This window comes from Denticeps clupeoides, chromosome 17 (genome assembly GCF_900700375.1).
Source record: "Denticeps clupeoides chromosome 17, fDenClu1.1, whole genome shotgun sequence".
Classification (NCBI taxonomy): domain Eukaryota; kingdom Metazoa; phylum Chordata; class Actinopteri; order Clupeiformes; family Denticipitidae; genus Denticeps; species Denticeps clupeoides.
In genome coordinates this window covers 18,874,589-18,898,034 of record NC_041723.1, presented here as the reverse complement: position 1 = coordinate 18,898,034, position 23,446 = coordinate 18,874,589, and the positions used below count along the sequence as shown (strand labels likewise).

Here is a 23,446-nt window from a genome sequence, read left to right as displayed (position 1 = left end):
AATAATAGGGATAAGAACAAAAGGGTTGTGTTCTCAGCCCACTGCAGTTCACTCTCCTGACCTACGACTGCACCGCCCTGCACAACTCTAACCACTTCAGCAAGTTTGCAGATGACATGACCAGGGTGGTGCTTATCAGTAACAACAACGAGTCGGTGTACAGAGATGCCGACCAGGGTGGTGCTTATCAGTAACAACAACGAGTCTGTGTACAGAGATGCCGTTCTGGTGCAGTGAGAACAACATGATATTGATGCAGCCTGGACACGGAGGGGTGTGTGTCTCTTCTGTGCTCTGACTGACCGCCTGTGAGTGCTTTTGGATGGGAGAGGGGCTCACGGCAGCACCCGCTGCTCATTAAAAATGTGACACTGATTTCATATGACAAACAAACATGTTAATAATATTAAGTCACTTACATGTTTGATGAATTAATGACTGTTTTGGTCAGACTGTTAGATCCAATGAATCCAAACAAAGATCACAAATGTGCTTTTTTTTTCTCAGTTTTTTTCCTCCCATCCTGTAGCCTGTAACCCCCCCTCTCCACTACCTGAAATGCCTACAGCAGGCCAACCCTCCTCTGCCCATCCTGTGTTTTACAGGATATCTTCCACAAGAACTGCTCCAGGAGGGCCTTGTGTATTGTGCTTGACCCTTCACACCCGTCACATGGACTTTTGAAAGTGAAAAGTGAGATTATTGTCATTGTGATACACTGCAGCACAGCACACAGTGCACAGAACAAAATGTGTCCTCTGCTTTTAACCATCACCCTTAGTGAGCAGTGGGCAGCCATGACAGGTGCCCCAGGGAGCAGTGTGTGGGGAACGGTGCTTTGCTCAGTGGCACCTCAGTGGCACCTTGGCAGATCGGGATTCGAACCGGCAACCTTCTGATTACGGGTTCCTACCTAAACCGCTAGGCCACCACTGACAATCTGGCAGACACTATTGCAGCATCAGGGTATCTCAATAGTTTTCCCCCTCAACCCATCAGACTGCTGAACTGACTCCCTACCCCCCTGCCCCCACCCCTTCACCACACAAACTGTACTGCAAAAAGCACTTCACTTTCTCTGTGATGAGGAAACTCCTTATGAAGAACCTCATTCTCTTTGAAATCTAAAAATGAGAGCTCACTTGGAGGGAGTTGAAGTATGATTTAAAAGTTGACTAAATTTTGTCTACAAAATAATAAATAATCCAGGATTATTAATTATTACTTTCAGTTGAACCCTTAAAATATTACTACTTGCTAAATGCTGGGTTAAACGTTGGGTACCCAACCAAGGACACAGGATTTACATTTATGGCATTTGTCAGACACCCTTATCCGGAGTGATTTACAATCAGTAGTTACTGGTACAGTCCCCCTGGAGAGACTCAGGGTCTTGTTCAGGGACACAATTGTAGTAAATGGGATTTGAACCTTTGAATTTAATGCTCTTCTGGTTAAGAGTAGAGTGTAAAACCCACTAGGCTACTTCAGCATGAGACTGTGAATTCAATACCAACCCCCTGTTTACTGTCTTTTGAGAAAGAGAGACAGATTAAGAGAGGGAGGTTACTCACCGAGTTGGATTTGAGCTGGGTTTTCTTCTCACCATTGTGATCTGGTGCAATGGGTGAAGATTTGAGAGGAGTAGAGAGTGTGAGGTCCCTGCAGAGGGGGCCCATGTCCAGTTTCTCTGCTCCATGCAGAGTGTCCAATTTCTGCACAGAATCCACTGGACCAACCTCCTCCCTCATTACACCCCGCCCACCCTGGGCACGGCTTCCTGTCATATCCCGAGCCTTTGCACGCTGTCTGTGGCCAGGGTGTGAGCATGAGTTGCTGTGGCGACCATGGTGTCGTTCTTCATTTCTGTAGGACATGTGGGAGGTGGTGTCTCTTGGCAACAGTGGTCTCATCTCCATCTCATAATTACTGAGCTTCTCCTCATCCTGTTCCAGTAGGCGCTTATGGCCCATTTGGTCACCACGTTCTGAAGACGTCCATCGGTTGCCCTCCTGTGAGGACTTGTGATTGGAGGAGCCATGATCTTTGGATGATTTATGATTGGAGGAGACATGTCTATGTCCATTGGTCCGAACATCATCCTGAAGGGATGGGGTGGTGGAGCAGCTGCTGCCCCCTGTGCTGCGCCCCACCCGCCTTTCTTCATTCCAGCATTCAGCCCCACCCCCGCCTCTGCCTTCTACAAGCACCTGGATCTCAGATGTTCCTCCCACATGCTCGTCGTCCACAGCACACTGCCGCAGGAAGCGGGCACTCTTGCCATGGTGCAGGACACACCGGGCCGGGCTGCTGCTGGCAGGAGGGGATGAGGGCCGGCTAAGTGCTGGGCTGAGATCAGGGGTCAGGTCAGGTGGTGTGTTGCCCTTCATGTAAAGCTCTGGGCTTTCAGCTGTTCCACTGGACAGAGCCTCCACATCGTTCTCGCTGGAGTTCTGGTGCTGGGGTCTCTGGCACTCAACACCTGCACAGAGAAACACATTCTAGATGGGGACAATTGCTCAAAACAGAAAATTATTTCTGAGGAAAGAATATGAAAACGTATGCAATATTTGAATGAAATTGATCAGTTGAATAATGGTGTTGTCTGTCATGTGTCTGATACATTCAGCTCATTCTCTACACTACTGTCACTATACCTCTATATCTAATTGCAGTGTTTTGCCAAGTCCCCTTGTTGAGACTACCGACTTCTCCTCAGGCTTAACTTCCACCTTCACACATCTCTAAACAGTAGTTTAGCTGCCGGACTCTCAATAACCTAAAACAAATGTTAGTCCCTATTGTGCAAATCTCCAGCAGGTATGCTAATATGTGATGTCAGATGCTGTTGTGCATGTGTGCTGGTCTCAGACCAGTCCCCTCAGTGATTACATTGTGAAAGGTCACTGGTGACCTCCCTGCAGCTTCTTTTTTCTGCTCCTGTCATTCAAACATAACCAGGCACTGCAAGGACTCTGGTAAACACAGTGACTTTTATTCACACTCAAAACTCTTATGAAAGTGAAGTGATTGTCACACATGATACAAGAGGAAGTGATTGTCACACATGATACACAGCAGCACAGCACACAGTGCACACAGTGAAATTTGTCCTCTGCATTAAACCCATCACCCTGAGTGAGCAGTGGGCAGCCATGACAGGCGCCTGGGGAGCATCAAATCAGTGGCACCTCAGTGGTACCTTGGCAGATCGGGATTCGAACCAGCAACCTTCTGAATACGGGGCCGCTTCCTTAACCACTAGGCCACCACTGCCACATGCCTTTTGTGCCTCCTGATTAATATTCTTCAAACACATCCTCTGTGGTCTTCTCTATGAGTCCAAACAGGGCCAGACCTAAACAATTACTAGGCAAGATTTTAGGTGGCATCTTAGACATTTGAAGGGAGGGGGGAGATGGGGTTGGGTGTGTGCCACGGTGGCCTCATATGAAAGTTACATATCATTATTAGTACTACTACTACATGGTTAAGTCCGGATGGCTTTGCTAAGCAGGTTAATTTATGCTATTTTGTTTTTTCACAGTATTAATACCAACTAGTTTTAAGAATAGTCCAGGACCTGACCTGCAGGCACCCACAAACACAAGCATACATTAGGCCTGGCCAAAACAACAGTATGGAACATTCTCAAAAAGAAGGAATGCACTGGTGAGCTCAGCAACACTAAAAGACCCGGAAGACCACGGAACACAACTGTGGTGGATGACAGAAGAATCCTTTCCCTGGTGAAGAAAACACATCATTTCATGTGATATCCATTGTGGTGGTGTATAGAGCCAAAAATGTTAACATTGTGTCGATGTCCCAATATTTATGGACCTGACTGTATGTTGGTATGACAGAGTGAGAGATGGAAGGCATTTAGCGACAGGAGGAAAGGATCAGGGGCAAGGCTCCCCTGCTGACCCCCATAGGCACCCCCACTCCCCGAAATCTAACCAGGGAAAAATCCAGTGCCCATCCAGAGTGGGGTGCTTGGCGGCAGTACCACTAAAATTCAGTCAACTCCAAGACTACATAAGACAATAGACACCCAGGTTGGGTCCATCCTCCACCCCTGGTGGATCCCCCTCGCCTTTAGAGTGGATAACAATGACCAAAGTATGACGAAACCACAACCCCCACTATGTGATGCAGTTGAACAAAGGATCCCAGAGAGATTGACCTAAAGTGCCGGCAGAGGCTGCATCAAGACTTATACAGTCCAGCAAATGATCTCTATACTGGTTGATATTCAGATTTTTATTTCTCCTGTTCACGAGAACAGATTTCTTAGCAATGCGTAAGGCAGTGAAAGCCATGTGGAGTGTATTAATTTCCATGGTAACACTGTCTAGGATGCCCAACAAGTAGACTGAAGTGAAATGGTACATTTCAAACACTTTGATAAATCTTCACAAGTCCTGCACCAAAACGTCTGAAAAGGTGGACAGAACCAAAGAGTGTGGATGTAATTGTCAGGTGTGTCACCCTGACAGTGTGAGCAGTTCTTTGGCCTGTAAAGTGCATTCCATGCAGACCTTTTAATTGTAGTTGTAGATTGGCATTTCTAGTCAATTGAAATGTTTTTGAATCTGACACCAGAAATTGTGGTCTGAGCTGACTGATAGTTCCTCCTCCCATTTAGTTAGATTAGATTTGATTAGACTTGAATTTCCTTTTTACTATATATTCAACTTGTTGATATTCTAAGAATGTATTCTTCTTGATGCCATATTGTTTAACTAGTATATTGAAGGGAATAAAGTATTTTTTTCCTTCAAATATGTGTTCCAAGTATTTAATACCTTTATGAGAAGTATATAAGAACGATAAGAAGTGATTCACCTTAAAACAATTATACTTTACAGTGATGCTGAATGTAATGTGGAGAAAATCAGTAATGTACACATTGTATGTAGAATGTAGAGTTCTGGTCACTTCTATTTCACGAATATAATATCCCATCATAAGTATTTTTAGAGCCCTTCATCCTTGGGGGCCCAGGCTCAAACCCAGGGAAACCCTTTCATTAATGAAAGCAGGGAACTGGTGGAGAGAACTGCTGAAGGGGAGTCAGATTGCATCCAGGTTTAACCATGAAGCCGTAGCATTAGTCCATTAACATTGAGTTAAAATTAGAGTCATGTTGGTTTAAAGGAGTTTGGGTTGAGTTAAAATGGCTTCAGGCTTATCAGAGCAACTCACCATTTCCATGATGCTGAAAAGAAGGGGAAAACTCTTTGGCTGTAATCTGAGCCAGGCGACATTCTTCCTGAGCCTTCTGTGCTGCTGTAAATGCCGCCTCTGCTTTCCCACGTGCATGTGCTGTCCTGAAAGAGAAACAACATTTATAGGCAAATCTTGTCATAAAGCTGCATGCTGAGTGCTCATGTTATGAACAATACAGACATATACAATGTATCTGTACTAGAATAAAGCCTTGAACTGTCAACATGATCCATGTGAGAACCTGTAAGGACACTCTAGTTATCTGGAAAATGTTAAGACTGATTCAACACCTCAAACTTGTGTTCCTCAAACCATTCTGAAGTAACTTTTCGAGTGTGGTAGGGTACATTTGCCTGTTGAAAGAAGGTGCTGACATCAGGAATGTTTCCATAAAGCAGTGTACTCGATACACTGTTACCTACTAGGTAATAGCCTACTGGTTAACACACTCGCTTATGAACCAAGACACTTAACCCTGAGTGTCTCCAGGCGGACTGTCCTTACTTATTTTAAATCGATTTGGATAAGGGTGTCTTATAAATTCCACCAATGTAAATGTAAAACTATGTAAAAATGTTAAGTACTTAAAATAAGTAAGTACTATCTCTACAAAATGTTTAAGTTAGTTCAAATTTAGCTCAGCTCAATAAATCTAAGTAAGCTGTAACTTCACAATGCAGTTAAAAGAACTTAGGGCAGTCCAGTATAAGTACACTGTTTGCAGCTATCATCATTAATGTTCTGTTACAAATCACCTGCTCTACTGCTTCATTTGTAAATGACTGTGGCTAGAAGCAAATAATCATGGCAGTAACTCTTTTAATCACTAATATGTTTTTTTTTTATATTGGAGCATTCCTAACAGGGTAACCACAGGGGTTCCACAAGGCTCTGTTCTTGGCCCCCTCAATTGGTCTCATCATCCAATCTCATGGCTTTATATATCACTCCTACGCTGATGACATCCAGCTCTATTTGTCTTTCCCACCAGAAGATACCACTATTGCAACAAAAATTTCTGCCTGTCTCTCAGACTTATCCAAAACGGAGATTCTGATCTTTCCAGGCAACAACTCCCCTCAGCAAAACTTCTCATTCAAATTGGCTCGCTACTGCTAACACTCACGGCGTCTGCAAAAAGCCTTGGAGTTTGGACTGACGAAAGTCTGAACCATCATGTTGCTGCGATCTCCAGGTCCTGCATGTTCACTCTCCACAACATTCGCAAGATTAGGCCTTTTCTTTCACAACAGGCTATGCAGCTCCTCATCCAGGCATGGTCATCTCTAAACTCGATTATTGTAACTCTCTCCTGGCTGGAGCTTCTGCAGTCACCATAAAACCCCTCCAGAAGGTCCAAAATGTGGCAGCCCGCCTCATTTTCAACCAGCCGAAATACACCCATGTCACGTCTCTTCTAACCTCTCTCCACTGGCTCCTGGTAGCTGCTCGCATTGAGTTTAAATCCTTGATGTTTGCGTATAGGGCTGTAAATGGAAGTGCACCCTCTTATATGAACAATCTATTAGTTAGCTACACTCCCGAAAGCCCTCTCAGATCTGCAAACGAAATGAAATTAAAAATTCCCTCTTCACAGGGTCTCCGATTCCAATCAACTCTATTCTCCTTTGTTGTCTCTGGCTGGTGGAACGACTTGCCCTGCTCCATTCGACTAGCCAAGACTACCACCACCTTTAAGAAATATTTAAACAAAGTATTTCAAATGAGTCTAATACGCACACACATGCACAAAATTTGTCCTCTGCATTTAACCCATCACCCTGAGTGAGCAGTGGGCAGGCATGACAGGCGCCCGGGGAGCAGTGTGTGTGGACAGTGCTTTGCTCAGTTGCACCTGTGGCACCTTGGCGGCTCTGGATTTGAACCGGCAACCTTCTGATTTTGGAGCTGCTTCATTTACCCCTAGGCCACCACTGGCCCTAATAGATACACAGACCATACATAGATAAAACATATATGGATGAAAAGTGTGTGTGTCACTGAGTGAAGTCAGTTGGGTGGGATGCTTGCTAGAGAAACATCCTGCTACATGACAGTAGCTGCTGTTGTCCTGGCAACACAGAAAAGAGAGACAGAGAGCAGAGAGTGAGAGGTGGCTAGATAAAGGACAGGAGCAGAGAGGAAGAGAAGGGATCTTCAATTCAAAGCTAATACCCCAGAAACACACACACACACACACACATACACACATAAGGTAACAATACATTTCAACAATTATTTACATTTTCTCTAGTGTGAACAAGGAACGACATTTCACACATTATTGTCTATGTGAGGCCATTCTCCACATATAAATAGTGAACACACATCCTAAATTTCCAAATTTGGTGTGCATTAGACTAAGACTTAAAGCAGGTGCAATAGTATGTGTGTGCATGTGTGAGTGTGTGTAAAAGCAGTAATGTTCTGCTAAAGGTCACCAGGAGGCCGAGTCTGATCCAGCAACAGACATAATCTCTCTTATTGACACACAGGTGGCCCCAGCTTTACTTCTACAATCAGACAGGTCACGTCTACTTCTGTTTTAACACTGCTGGTGTGCGTGTGTGTGTGTGTGGGTCTGCATTGCAGAGTATGAATGGAATTTAAATTATGAAAACCATAAAGGTAATGTGTGACTGTGTGTGTGCACATGTGTGTGTGGAGCTAAGGATATGACCCTGCTTTCCAGATGACCCTGAGGTAGTAATAAGCTTAATGATTTAGTGAGAACGTCTTTACCTCTTTCTGCATTGGGGCTTTAAGAGTGTGTTTATGCTGTTGTGTGTGTGTTTTGTTGACTGTGTTAATGGTGTGTGGAGTCACCAATAAAACATGCATCTACATTTAAATTAATCAAATGAAATAATTAAGAAATAATGCAGGAAATTCTTTAGTTAAATGTATTGCATGGTAAACCAGTTAGTTCAAAATGCTGCAGCCAGTGTTTCAACTAGCACCAGAAAATTCCACCACATCAGCCCGGTCTTACAATCACTGCACTGGCTACACATCAAATTTAGGATTGACTACAAAATCCTACTTTTGACCAATAAATCTCTAAATGGTCTCGGTCCGCAGTACCTTTTACTGACTACCTTTTACTCGCTCCGCAGAACTTTTAGTTATTTACGATCCACCACACCCCCTGTGTTTGAAGGGTGTGGGGTCACTACTGGTACCCAAATACAGAAGGTCACAGATGGGAGCACATCCTTCTCCTATACAGCTCCGCAGCTGTGAAATGGCTTGCCGGTCAGTGTTTGGGACTCAGACAGAGTCTCAGCATTTAAATCTAAACTGAAACACACCTGAACAGACAGTGTTAAATTCACCTAAGTTAGGCTGTCCTAGTTAGGGTACTGGGCCACTGTTGCACAAATATACAACTATAGCCACATATTTCTGTACCAGTTGTTTAATGCCTCCGTCTGTCGCTGCTTCTGTTTGTTCTCTCCCAGGCATTGAATCAAGTGCCCAGAGTTCAATGAAGAAACCACCAGATAAATCTGCTTGTCTCTAACAATGAACTGCTGATGAGACAAAAAGAAACAAACCAGAGGGTCACCACAGCCACCACCACCGTAACAGCTAAAGAACACACAATGTACTCTGCAACACTGGACTAAAACCTACTCTGCACTGTCCAGTACCTCCAAACATGGACATATGCTCTATACTACACTTTGGACTTTTCCACCACTACAACTGTAGGACTGCAAGGGGGTCCCTCTCCTTTTTTGTGGAGTTTTTCCTTGTGTGCAAAAGGGTCAAGTGTGGGGGTAGGACTTGTCAAAGCCCATTGAGACACACTATATGTGATTATGGGCTACATAAGAAATAAATGTTGTTGTTATTTGTGAGTGTGTGTTTCATCACATCCTCCACATCTGCTCTTTCCTAGAGGATGAGTGACAGACTACTCATTTACAGCATTTATCAGACGCCCTTATCCAGAGCGACTTACAATCAGTATTACAGGGACAGTCTCCCTGGAGCAATTTAGGGTTAAGTGTCTTGCTCAGGGACACAATGGTAGTAAGTGGGATTCGAACCCGGGTCTTCTGGTTCATAAGCGAGTGTGTTACCCACTAGGCTACTACCACCCTCAGCTCAAACCACAGACATTCTTGGTTTTCCCCCTTGGTTCTGTGACTGTGCAGTGTGACTTTGTGAAGTGAAAGGTCTGACCTAGACACACTCCACAGTATACCACAGCAAAAAACCTAAAACACAAATGCTGATTTGGTCCACATGCTTCCCAAAGTCACTAAGAACCAGGTTCCACCTCATTCTTTTTCCAGAATGAAGCTCATTCAATATACCTGTTCAATTGGACATCTGTGAAATGACTAATGTGCTGTAGCTGATCAGGTGTGACCTGTTTCCCAGACACCATTTAAGTGTCTGACTACATGAAACTGTGGATGACACTCTGATTTAACTCCAAAACTGAGTTGCTTTTTATTGAGTAATCTTATGTTGCTCTTTCTGAGTAGTCTAGGAAAAATTTCTCCTAGGGTCATTTCTTTTCTGTTGCATCGCCAGTAGTCACTGTGAACTGATGTAATGACCTGCTGTTGGCCTCTGATCAGGGACGCATCTCGCTGCTTGTCCTGCTTGATCTGAGTGCAGCGTTTGACACTATCGATCACGCTATTCTCCTTGCCAGGTTAGAGAATGTTATTGGGATTAAGGGAACAGCCCTTGAATGGTTCAGATCATATCTGACCAACCGATTTCAGTTTGTGGATATCAATGGTGTTTCGTCTTCACATAGTAAAGTAGAGTTTGGTGTTCCACAAGGTTCTGACCAAGGTCCTTTACTTTTTTCCCTATACATGTTACCTTTAGGTAAAAACACTGTATTAGCTTTCATTGCTACGCTGACGACACACAGCTGTATCTGTCAGCAATGCCAGATCAAAGGCAGCAGCTGAACAAAATTGTCTGAAGGACATTAGACAGTGGATGCTCACCAACTTTCTCCTGTTAAACCCTGACAAGACAGAAGCTCTTGTACTTGGGTCTCAAGCAGCCAGACATAAGCTGGCTGACTACATCATAACCCTGGATAGCCTTTCTATATCACCGAGTATTCAAGTAAAGGATCTAGGTGTCATCATTGATGCAGGTCTCTCATTCAATTCGCACATAGATAATGTCACTAGGATAGCATTCTTTCACCTTAGAAATATTGCGAAAATAAGAAATATCATTCAATGCATGATGCAGAAAAGTTGGTCCATGCATTTATTACATCAAAGTTAGATTACTGCAATGCATTACTGTCTGGATGCTCTAGTAGGAGCATGAGTAAACTCCAGCTAGTACAGAATGCAGCCAGAGTTCTAACTAGAACTAGGAAATTTGACCACATCACCCCAGTCTTACAATCACTGCACTGGTTACCCATCAAATTTAGGCTTGACAACAAAATCCTACTTTTGACCTATAAAGCTCTAAATGGTCTCACCCCGCAATACCTGAGTGAACTTTTAGTTCTTTATGACCTGCACGCCCCCTTCGATCAATGGGTGCGGGGTCACTACTGGTACCAAAAGTACAGAAGGTCACAGCTGGAAGCAGATCCTTCTCCTATAGAGCTCCGCAGTTGTGGAATGGCTTGCCTGTCAGTGTCCGGGACTCAGACACAGTCTCAGTGTTTAAATCCAATCTCAAAATCTCTTTTCTCTGGCTTTTTGTTAAAGTCTTAGACACTCATTTCACTTCACTTTGACACAGTGTCAATTAAAAAGTCCAGTTTATCACAGAGTCCCCCTGTTAGACACAGACAAAGTTAAATTCACTATAGTTAGGCTGTCCTAGTTAGGGTACCGGGCCACTGTAGCACCAATGTACTACTATAACCATATATTTCAGTATTGGTCTTACAGTGCCATCGTCTGCCGCTGCTTCTGTTTGTTTCCTCCGAGACACGGAATCAAGCGCCCAGACTACTGGCAGGCTCCAGTGAAGAGACAAGCAGATAAATCCTGGTTCATGACAACTGCTAAACGAGGACATAGCATGAAACGAACCAGAGGGTCACCACAGCCACCACCACCGTTCCAACTACAGCTTCAGGGATCTTCAAGTGGACCAGTAGCATCATTATGGACACGTAATCTAGACCATGACACTGGACTACATCCTGGACTTCTCCAACCCTACTCCAACTGTAGGACTTATTACTATGTTTTCGTACAAATCACCACCAGCCCTGCACTGATACCATTTGCAGGTTCACTCTACGCTGGAAGGGGGTCCCTCTCTGGGGTTTCTTTATTTATTTATTTATTTATTTATTTATTTTTCTCTCTCCTAGAGTTTTTCCTTGTGTGCAGAAGGGTCAAGTGTGGGGGGTGTGAACTGTAGGGCTTGTCAAAGCCCATTGAGACATACTGTATGTGATTTTGGGCAATATAAGAAATAAATGTTGTTGTTGATTTAAGCTGGCTGTATTGTTATTTCAGCGCAACCCCCTCCAAGCTGCAACAGCAAACTGTTCATTTAACAATGCTGCCTTGTATATAAAAAATTCTGCTGCTTTGTGCTATTTGTGGTAAAATATGGATTAAATGGTTCATGGGGAGGGCATTTCTATTGTGCAACAAAATACTTGTGTTAAAGCTGTGTTAACACTTGTGTTAAAGCTGAATAACAGTGCATAAATAACAGTATTCAAAATTCAGAACATGCAACATGGACTCTGGGGCAATAATAATGGTGACTTGTGTGGTCTCTTTTAAAATTATGTATCAGTAGAAAAAGCTTTATAAATATATTATTTTTCAATTCAAAATGGACTGCCTTTGAATGAAAACCTGTCATGATCCGGACCGGCAGGGGTTTACTCTGGATCCGGAGTCCGGACCGGAGTTTCATGTTCGTCCTGTGTAATGTTCCCTGATCGTGTTCACCTGGTGTCTATTTATATATTTGTATAAAACTATCCTGTTCGTGTCTGTTCGCCGTCGGGTCATTGTGCGTGTAGATGTTCCCCTGTCGTGTGATTGTGCGAATGCGTCCTCCTTCATGCCATGTCCATCCCACCCGTGACAGAATGACCCGACCATGTGGACGCAGCCGATCTACGCCCCGCTGAGTTCCAGGGAGCCGTGGTTGGTTGAGAGGACGTCTGCACCACAGATCCATGTTCAAGGTTCCATGTATGGACGTCCCCCGACGCCACCGTCTCGTCCGGATTCCAGTGACGCTGCTCCGGTAATTGCCAGTGCCCTGCCCAAGATCCAGTCCATGTTTTTAAAGTTTCCCCAAGCATGACAGACTTTCGGCGGCCTACGAAAGCTACCGTCGGGTCGAGAGGATCTGTCACGCTGTCCATGTTCCCCCTGGCAATTCCAGAGGCGGGGAGTACCGGCGAACACCCGTGACAAAACCAAAAATACTTCATAACAGAGTTAGGGGGTGCTGTTATGCATCGAGTGTTCACTTACACCACTGATAGCAGTTAAGTCCCAATCCTGAAATGGCAGAGGAATTTGTCCCCTATCCATCAGCATAGTTCAACCACCAGAAAACCTGGAAGCTCTTTTAGCTTCTACAAAATAATTATGTAGATTGAAAGTAGAATTTATTCTTGTATATCAGTAGTGTCAGGGTCATGTAAATGGAGCGCACAAGTGGCTGATGTTGAAGGTTGTTGTTGAGGCCTCTGATTGTGGAGTGAGCCAGAAGAGTGGCGGGGGCTGCAGTTGCATTCGGCTTGGCATTGGAAGTGAGTTTAACCAACCTCAGGATATTGGAAGAGGAAGGCAGCTGGCTTGGGTCAGTTTGGGGTTGGATTCAGTGTCAGAGGTGTCACGGGAGGCTTGATCAGGTACAGAACATGTTTTTGCGGGTGGTCCCAGGATCGCTACTCAGGGCTGTACCCCTCCCAATCTACCAAGTACTACCAAGTACCCCGGCCCTGGTGGTGGATGTTTAGGAGATGGCAGATGGTGTAAGTCAGGGCGCCATCTATCATTTGGGGTGGGGGTGGCACGGCAGCGGTCAGTAGCAAAGGTAAAGACAGAAGACTCTTTGAATTATTTCTTGGGTGCGAGGGAGTCATGATATCCCTACTGAAGTAAATGTGGCCGGATGGTCATGGAAACAGTCAGATGAGGTACCTGGAGAAGGGAGAGTTCATTGTGTGTTCTGCTGTGACCACTTGGAGGAGGGTCCACTGTACTGGGATGTGAACCGATGGGATGATGGTGTCCTGGGTGGGGGAGTGTTCATCATCCAAGTGCAAATGCGAGAGGGTGTTGGCCTTGGTATTCCTGGTGCCAGGTTGGATGAAAAACAGTGATCGTCTGGCCTGTTGTGGGCTGAGCCGTCAAGCCTCTCTGATTTTTTATGATCAGTGAAGTCAAGGAATAGACGAACCCCTCCAACAAGTGTGTCCACTTGTCCAAGGCAAGATTGACTGCCAGCATTTCCTGTTTGCTAACATAATAGTTGCGTTCTGCCTTAACCAGTCGTGCAGGGATGCGTCCTGTTGTCAGTGGGACAGGACTGCACCCACTTCCTGGTTAGAGGCGTCGACCTCAGCGATAAATGGGAGTTCCAAAATGGGGTGCCTGAGGATGGAGGCAGTAATGAAACAACATTTCAGGTCATCGAAGGCATGTTGTGCAGAAGCTGACAATAGGAGGCGAGTGGGTTTCCCTTGGAAGAGTTGGCTGGAACACCCTCGTGGGACGATCGCCACTCGTTTACAATCTCAACCTTGATATTGCCAGACAGAGATGTCACCGGGGGAGGAGAGTGAGTGGTCTGCGGAGCAGGTGAGACTTGTAGCGTTTATACCTAGGCTGTGAGGTTGGCCATCAGTAAGGGGGCAAAGGGTATAGGGCACTGGGCACAGGTTGATTGGGGCTGACAGACAAGATGACACACTGTTTTGACCACTCCCTGGTTTATACACACTTTAAAGTACACTCAGGCTCCCTGTGGCTTTGGAGAATAAATAATAATTGAAATTGTAAAATTAGTTTTTATTTGTTTTGCAATGTGTTAATGTGCAATGTGCAGCATTCACTGCACCCCTCCAACTCATTTGCACATGTGCAATCATTTTACATGTCATAAAGAATTTTCCCTTTTTTTGTGTGGAAATTGTATTCAGTACTAGTATTAATGGCACCTGTCAATAGTAAGAGACAGAATCACATGACAACATTTTTTAAAACATGGGATAATCGGGAGAGAGTTGAATCACCTAAAACCAGTAGTGTAAATTGTTGTTATAGAGTAGCTACACATCATGTTAAAGATCTCAATCCCACTTGTTCTCTCCCCATCATTCTGCCTTTCACCCCATTGTCCTGTCTGACCCAGATGGCAGCAATATAAAATACTTTAATCTCACAGACATAAAATGAAACAACTGCATGAATCCCATCACAGTGGTTTAAAATTAGCCGCCTTTCATGGAAAATTGATGAATGTTAGAGTTAAACAACACAATCTGCTGTCACCACCAAATTCAACAAACTCAGGACTGTGTCTTAGCTATTGATTTCTGGCGCATTTCAGTGCTGAAATCATAACATGCGTATGCAGATACACCTTTATTTTACTATGTTTGGACCTAAGGTATTAACTGCTTATGATCAGCATATAATGTGTATAAATGTGTAATGACTGCTGGGTGTTAAAAACATAATCCTGTGAGTAATTTTAAAAAACTACCTTCACATTTAACAACCATTACAGACAAATATAAAGCAGAATCGACATAGAGACAGAGTTCAAAAGGTAGCCTTACCTGGACAGCGCTATCTCAGCTTTCTGCTTGGCCACGTCGGAAGCTTTCTTAGCCGCCTCAATGGCGCGGTCCACCTTCTCACGGATCTTGCTGGCTCGTAGTGGGATCAGGTTCTTCCTTTTGCCGCTCACCAGCATGTTCTGCTTGTACTTTCCCTCCTCCTTGGTGCCATCGGGGAATGTGGTGCAGCCGTAGCCATGACGCTTGTTGCTAAGCCACTCGCCCTCATAGCACAGACCGTCCGAGCGCCGGCTCACACCACAGCCTGTGCGTTTGTCATTCTTCCAATCTCCAGAATATGTCTCGGTTACTGTGGCATCCACATCGTCCAGAGTCCCATCAGTGACACTAAGTTCCACCTCTGCCTCACCCAGGCTGCTGGTGGAGTTGATGTCAGAGGCAGCTGAGCTGACAGTGCTCATGCCAGCTTCACTGCGGAATGAACTCTGCTTGCTACGCTGACTGGCTAATGAACTTTTGGAGTCAGACTTGCGCAGCTTCAGACTGCTGAGGATGGAACGGCGGAACAGGCCCTTCTTCTTGCCTTTCAGGAGTTCTGCCTCACTGTGCGTTGTCAGCACAAAACCACCGCGTGACAGTGCCACTCCTGTTACCACACCCCCGACTCCACCCATCCCTGCACGCTCGGCCAGTAGTGCTGTGCCATTGCTGTGTTCAGAGCGTAAGGAGTTAATGGAGGTGCGTAGAGGAGAGCGGATGACTGCAGCCATGCCGTAGGGAACGCTCTGTCTGACACCATATCCATGTCGCATCCCACCCACCCACTGGCCTTGGTAAGTACCTGCAACAGGGACAGAAATACTCAGTGAGGTCTATTATAGGTATTACAGAGCATTCATTTGGGTAGATTAAGTACAACTGAAACACTTAAATGCCTGTGCAACGAGCCTGTTTGTCATTTTTGCACAGATCATATGATTTAATGTCAACTTTGATTGTGAAAATGTATTGGATGTGTGCTTCTCCTGTGTGAACAAACTGATCACAGGTAAGCTTTCATTTCACAATATGTCTTCTCTTTCTTACGGTTAACATTTTTATTTGTTGGAATGCACAATATGAAAATGTAATTAAAACATATAACCAATATAAACAATCTCCAAGCTGTGTCCTTCTGCTCACAAACAAGAAGTACCACCAGGGTGCACTGAGGTTAGGGTTAACCCCAGGGTTAGGGTTAGGGTTCTCTGCCAGCTTCTGGGTCTTTCTCTCTCTCTCCCCTTCTTCTCCAGGCTCCTTGATCTACCTCTCTCTCTTTTACCTTTCCTTTCATTTGGGTTTTTCTGTAACATTGGTACCATTTTTTACACAAAATATACCACATAACTACCATGATAATCTACCCATGTTAATAAATTTAAAACTTTTATTCCTGTAACTTCTATTGTGCCAATATGATAATGTTTAATTTCATTGCTATTAATTATTAGAGACAGATAAACAAGGTCAACAAAATTCCCTGATGTCTACCCTTCATGTCTATTTTATCCATTTTACTTCCTATTCTACAAATTGTGACCTCATGTACGGATGTGAATCTGTGACCATAAGTCTTTTTATTTGATTTTTCAGTGAGTGCATAGCTAGAATCTCCATGCATTCATTTGAATAAAAAGGATCAACAAAAAACCCTGGGACCATAGAAACCAAGGCATTTTTAAATGACACTGACAAGGTATATCTAAATATATGTAAATGGCCTTGCAGTTATGGCCACCGTTTTTGGTGCATGAGACCTCTGTTCGAATCTCACTTTGTGGGGCAGTGGTAGCCTAGTGGGTTAGGAAGCGGACCCATAATTGGAAGGTTGCTGGTTTGAATCCCGAGATGCCAAGGTACCCACACACTGCTCCCCGGGCGCCTTTCATGGCCCACTGATCACTAAGGGTGATGGGTTAAATGCAGAGGACACTATTTGTTGTGTGCACCGTGTGCTGTGCTTGCTGTGTGTCACAATGACAGATCAGTTCACTTTCAAATCTGCAGAGTGGAAAGTTGTTTATTAATGATTTATTTTTAATTATCTGCCAACTGTTTGTTCATCACACTCAACAATACAAATTCACAGAGCTGTGAATTCCTTGATATCACTTTATCATTTTCTTTTTATATTTACATGTCTTTGCTTGCAATGTCTTATAGTTATTGTCTTTTTTTCTCATTTGGTTTTAATGTACATTTGGTTTTAATGTATAATCGGTGGGGGGTTGAATGTCTACTGTATTCCTGTTACAGTTAGTTCTGTTTGGACAAGGAAGAATGGACTGGCTGATTAATCTGTGGTAACTAATTTGCACCTGTGGTAACTAATTTGCATCCACATGGACCATGAGTGGTCCATGTGGATAAACTCTGGTGTAGCCACATGGACCGTGTGGACCAGTGTATGGACCTGGGCCTGGAGGGATGTCAGGAGTAAATGTCAGCCATATACAGTCCCTGACAAAAGTCTTGTTGCTTATCTATTTTGTAGAAACACCTGCTATTAACCTGACTTTTAATTATTCAATTGCTGTTACAAATAGCTCATATTAAAAGCTAAAACCCTACCAAATGATGTTTAAGGCATCAAAATGAATTTGTTTCACTGAAAAAAGATTTATCTGGTGATCTGGTGACTGGGCTGGCCAATGCTGGAGCATCTTGATCTTCTTCACCTTGTGGAACTTTGATATGGAGATGGAAGTATGTGATGGATTACCATTCTGCTGCAGAATGTAGCCTCTTTTATGGTTGGGAATATAAAAGGTAACTAAGATTTCTTGGTATTTCAGACTACTGATTTTGCCTTCCACCCTGCAGATCTCTCGCACACCCCCATGCTGGATGTAACCCAAGAACAGGATTTTTTCGGCACCAAACTTTACTGTTTTCTGGGTGAATCTCAGATCCATGTGGGCTCCAGTAGGTCTCCTGAGACAGAATCCAACAAATTGTTCTGGTTGACACAGGGACTTCAGGTGACCAGGTCTCGTGGAGCTTTGCTGCAGTGAAAAATGGTCTCTCTAGAGCAGTTGTATTGCGGGGTCTGCCTGACCTGGGCTTGTCAAAAATGTCTCCAGTCTCTTCAAATCTGAGACACATTGACGGTGTCTGCCACATCAGCAGTGGATCTGGTCTTCAGCCTCTTGATAATCAACACTTTATCTCTGGGTGAATCTTGGGCATGTTTGCAGAGGTCTAGTTGCAGTTGATGTGAAGGTCTAGTGTACTGGGGTGACACTTATGTCTTTGCAAAAATGGACTCAATGGGCTTTACCAAGCTTTGAATATTAGAATACTTTTTTCACAGTTTCGTTTTGCTTTGAAACATTAGTACAAAAGCTGTTGGGAATAAAATGAGCAATTTCTTGTAAAAAATATTTCAGCAGCACAATTTGTACACAAGCAACAAGACTTTTGTCAAGGACTGTAATTACATATATCACCACTCACATGACCATACACAGGCCAGTGCCACTCCAAAAATATACTTCTACTCTGCCAGAGTCAGGGATGTGGAGGCAAAGGCAATGAGGTGCTTAGGTCCAGTTTGAGGAGGGGCTGGTGGTTAAATGCAGTGAGACATCACAGTCCAGTCAACACGGAGGGCCATAGCTGCTGCCTGGGTGAGCCCAATATGATTACATTTACAGTTACAGCATTTAAGAGACACTTATCCAGAGCGACTTATCCAGAGCAATCAGTAGTTACAGGGACAGTCTGGCTGGAGCAACTTAGGCAACACAGTGTCTTGCTCAGGGACACAATTGCCCACTAGGCTACTACCACCCGTTTGAGAATCATGGCACCACAAAAATTCTAGACTGCTGAAGAAGTCCACACCCCTTAGGTTAGCTCTATGACAATGGACATGACAAGTAAAGGAGGTCAAAGTCATGCTCTGATACTGAAGAGGTAGGGAAACAGTGCCCACCATGTCTGTTTTGGAATTTTTATAGCCACTCAGGAGCTCACAGTCAGGGTGTAGGGCATGACAGAATCAACTGCTTGATGCTGGACATGTTCAGTAAGGAATGTGAAGCTCCTGTATCTAACAACAAATGCAATGGAACACCATAGACTGTTCCATACACATTTTGAACAGGAGAGATGGCATCATTTACAAAATGTTTTGAATATCGTTTGATGTACTTTGTCTAATCTAAAACATAAGATTGATGAAGGTTCATGTTTGTTCATGTTGTTTACAAAAGCAAAGAGTCCGCCACAATTTATTCCATCAGAGCTCTTAGTAGTCAAGAGAGGGAAAGGGTTGTTTAAGTACAATGGACCATCGAATTAGAACATTTTTAAGTCTTTATAAAAACTTCAGGAACTGGTTGTTTTGATTAATTATAAACTCTTATCGAGTTAGAATCAGTGATTTGCTGATGTTCAATGTCATGCCATGGTGAGGGAGTGAAGGTGATGGACCCAAGCACAGACTTCTAGAAAACTTCCAGAAAAAAGTGTTTATTCACAATAAACCAAAATAGAAACAAAAGAACAGTCACATGCAACCAAACCATATCCTCTTGTGTCCCCTGACAATAGGCATGCTTGGACACTTGCAGGCCCCTGCATGTCCCATTAGGATAACTGCCCACCTGGCCCTCCCAAACAGCTGGGTGGGGCTCCCTCTCACTATCCTCCAGCCCCAGAGCTGGAGCCCCCCGAGTCCATACTGTGCCGCCTCCCAATAAAAAAATAAGTAAATAAATAAACTGAGGAGAGCAGCCCAAAGGCTGGATAAGGGGAAACCCTTGGTCCAGCCGCCTTGGCCTTTGATGGGTGCAGCTGCATCAGGTGTCTGCTAACTGGGGTCCGGTTTCACTGCATCTGTGCTGCTGAGACACAAGAGGGAGGAAGGGACAAAGGTGGACACAGGGAGACAGAGAAAAAGAGATGGTCGGCTATGGTCCTGGATTCCCCTGCTGTTGGTGAGACTGAGGCTAGAGGACTTGGGTCACCTATTCCTTCTGTGACTGGGATGGTTATTGTGGGAGGAGACGGTGTGAATAAGGCCTCAGTCAACTGATCCCTTCGGGCAGTTTCTGGACTACAATAGTTTAGTCGGCAACGGCCGCTTGCAGCTGGTGTTGTGCTGAACCCTCTCTCTTGATGGCTGTAAGGTCCTCATGGAGTGGGCAGAGGTGGGTGTGTAGGTGTTGGGAAAAGTGCAGACGTCAGGAAATATGCAGGAAGGGGGACTGCTGGCCTGCATGTGCCGTCCGGAGCTACAGGGGATGTGGTGCGGTCACCATTCTGGAGGTTCTTGGTGTGAGCTCCAGCTGTTTTGATGTCAGCATGATGGGGAGGCAGCTAAACAGGCATACGTCTTCCCCTAACACCTCACCAATTTCAGAATCGCTCCGAGGTTCGTACATGAAGCCTCCTACTTCATCTCCATCAGTAAGCTCTGAGTCTGACCAATTCCAGCAGTGGTGCGGCAGTTCAGGAACTGCATAGTCTTTTTGATTGGCAGTCGTCTTGCCAGCGAGGGCTGCGAAAACCAGTTGCAAATCTGTGAGGCTGCCATTTACTAGCAGGATATCTGCTGGGTCCATCTGTGAGGTCCAATCTTCTGTCATGCCATGGGGAGGGAGTGAAGGTGTTGGACCAAAATGTTGGACTTTCAGAAAAAAAGTGTTTATACACAACAAACCAAAACAAAAATAAAAGAACACTTACATGCAACCACAACATAACATAGACATAAAACGTCCTGTGGTGCACAGGGTGGTAGAAGCCTAGTGGGTAACACAATCTCCTATGAACCAGAAGACCAAGGTTTAAATCCCACTTACTACCATTGTGTCCCTGAGCAAGACGCTTAACCCTAAGTTGCTCCAGGGGGACTGTCCCTGTAACTACTGATTGTATGTTGCTCTGGATAATGGCGTCTGATAAATGCTGTAAATTTAAATACAAATGTAAATGTGTGGTGCTTGTAGTGGGTGTGCCCTGAAATGAGGTGCTCAGTCCATTAGTGCATTTTCTTTGGTGCAGGTGTGTATGTGTGTGAGTGCTGCAGCCGCAGATCACTGCTGGGCATCACATTCAATAAGACATTTAATTAGACTATGGACTGTACTGTGGCTTGTCGATATAGTTACATAAAGTTTTGTTTTGAGTTTGTTTTATAAATTGGCTGGCAGTGGGAAGTTAACTTCAAAAAATTTGGCACTGTAGAGGTCACTGGAGTACAGTGACCAACTTATATATTTCTACAGTGACCTCTAGAGTGCCAAATTTTTTGAAATTCAGTGAATCGGACCTTTTGACATGTGTCTTTGTTTTGTTTTTATGGTTTATTAGGCTGTAGTTATTATTTGTATTAGGTGTTGAACTTTCTTATTGCTGCAATTGGTTACAAATACATATTATATACAGTTATGTCATGATCCGGACCGGCAGGGGTTACTCCGGATCCGGAGTCTGGACCGGAGTTTCATGTTCATCCTGTGTAATGTTCCCTGATCGTGTTCACCTGCTGTCTATTTATATAATTGTATTATACAATTTTTTTTTCTTTGAAAGGGGTCTAAAACCTGCTTGACACAATAGCAACCCTTGACCTTTAAGGGTTGCTATTGTGTCAAGCAGGTTTTAGACCCCTTTCAAAGAAAAAAAAATTGTATAATACAATTTTCGTTGCCCTGTACACTACATTTCGTTGCCCTGTACTTGTACATGTGTAATGACAATAAAGTTGAATCTAATCTAAAAAAAAAACAAAAATAAAACTATCCTGTTCGTGTCTGTTCGCCGTCGGGTCATTGTGCGTGTTTATGTTCCCTTGTCTCGTGAAGTTTGTATTAAACCCCTGTCCTGTGATCGTGTGAATGCGTCCTCCTTCATGCCATGTCCAGCCCACCCGTGACAAGTTACTAATACAAATGAACTGAAATCAAATGTTTTATTCCTGTTTACCATTGCTATACAGTGTTTTAATAGTTTTGGTGTTGGAATAAAAGAAGAAGAAGAAGAAACTAACTGTACCTGGTCTTCCTGTAAGTTCACTACATACGTAATTCAGTACATCTGTATAAACTATCCAATAAACTGTTAATGTGTAGAAGTGTGGACTTATTAGAATAATTCCATTCGCATCAAACTCATATCATAATCCACCCATTCTGAACTGGGATGAGGTTGGTGCTGAATTTTGACTGAAGCACATGACAGATCCCAACATTGCAATGTATCATCATTAAATAACAACCACAGGAGTCTCTGCCTCTTTTGAATACATGATGTCATTTTATAATCACACCATAATGTACTGAAGGTCACCTGTATACTCTCTAATGTGAGCTGTGACCTTTAAGGGTTGCTATTGTGTCAAGCAGGTTTTAGACCCCTTTCAAAGAAAAAAAAAAGAATGGCACATTACATGACACAGCTCCACGTTTTGTCCTCCAAGAGGTCACTCAATCATTTCCCCCCACTTGAGTCCACCAGTGCTAATATTCAGTTTCTTGGCATTTACAATAACACAACAATCCTACATAAACAAAACATCACACACAGTGGAGTGGTAATAGCCTAGTGGGACACACACTCGGCTGATGTGGGCATCGAGCTCAGAAATGTGACCTCCACGATCTTCGCCATGTCAAGCCAGTACCTCTGTGCTCTTCTGTGAAGCCTCCCTGTGGACTGGGAGGCAAATTGTTGTGATGGCTGGGTGCAGCTGGGGCCACAGCTGGTACCACTCAGCTTGATGGCAGGGCTCTGACCATGGACAGGTGTGCTGTGGACACCAAAGACTTACATTTATGTACTTACATTTTTTTCCTGCCAATTGCCATACACCTGTAGTTTTTGTTCTCCTCTTCGTTGATGAGACAAAGATTGAACTCTTGGTGTGAAGGCCAGGTGTTTGGAGGAAACCAAGCACTGCTCAATACTATCCCTACAGTGAAGCATGCCACCTAGGAAGCTGCTCGTTTCTAAAAAGAACATTGCTGCAAGCACAGTTGTTATGGCAAAATATTTATAGAACTACAGCACTACATCTAGCATAAAAAGGGCACTGCATATCACCATGAAAACATCATCCAGCCATCATGATTTGGGTCTGCTTTGCTGCATCAGGGTCTGGCCAGCTTGCAATCATTGAAGGGAAGATGGATTCACAAGTGTATCAAAAAATCAAGTGGGCAAGTCAGAACCCAGAACCAATAGAGATGCTATAATAATAATAACAACAATACTACTACTACTAATAGTGGTAGTCTTGTTTGGGGTGTCGTTCACGAGTGAGGGAAGAAGGGAGCAGGAGATTGACAGGTGGATTGGGGCAGCGTCTACAGTGAACAATCTGGTGAAGAGGGAGCTGAGCCAGGAAGCAAGGATCTCGATTTACCGGTCAATCTTACATTTACATGTATGGCATTTATCAGACGCCCTTATCCAGAGCGACTT

General features: G+C 44.1%; 1 protein-coding gene across 4 annotated transcripts in view; it reads right to left on the bottom strand.

Moving 5' to 3' along the window:
* Window positions 1-23,446, bottom strand: part of jph3b (junctophilin 3b) — a 39,350-nt gene that overhangs the window by 3,769 nt on the left and 12,135 nt on the right. For 2 of the 4 annotated variants that reach the window (XM_028959006.1, XM_028959008.1), the window contains 3 exons: window positions 15,014-15,815; window positions 5,212-5,336; window positions 1,575-2,482 (listed from right to left, as the gene is read on the bottom strand). In XM_028959006.1, the coding sequence (XP_028814839.1) occupies window positions 1,575-2,482; window positions 5,212-5,336; window positions 15,014-15,815 (1,835 nt within the window). Of the gene's footprint in view, window positions 1-1,574; window positions 2,483-5,211; window positions 5,337-15,013; window positions 15,816-21,778; window positions 23,128-23,446 lie in introns of those variants that run through there. The other 2 variants (XM_028959009.1, XM_028959010.1) reach the window with 2 other exon arrangements.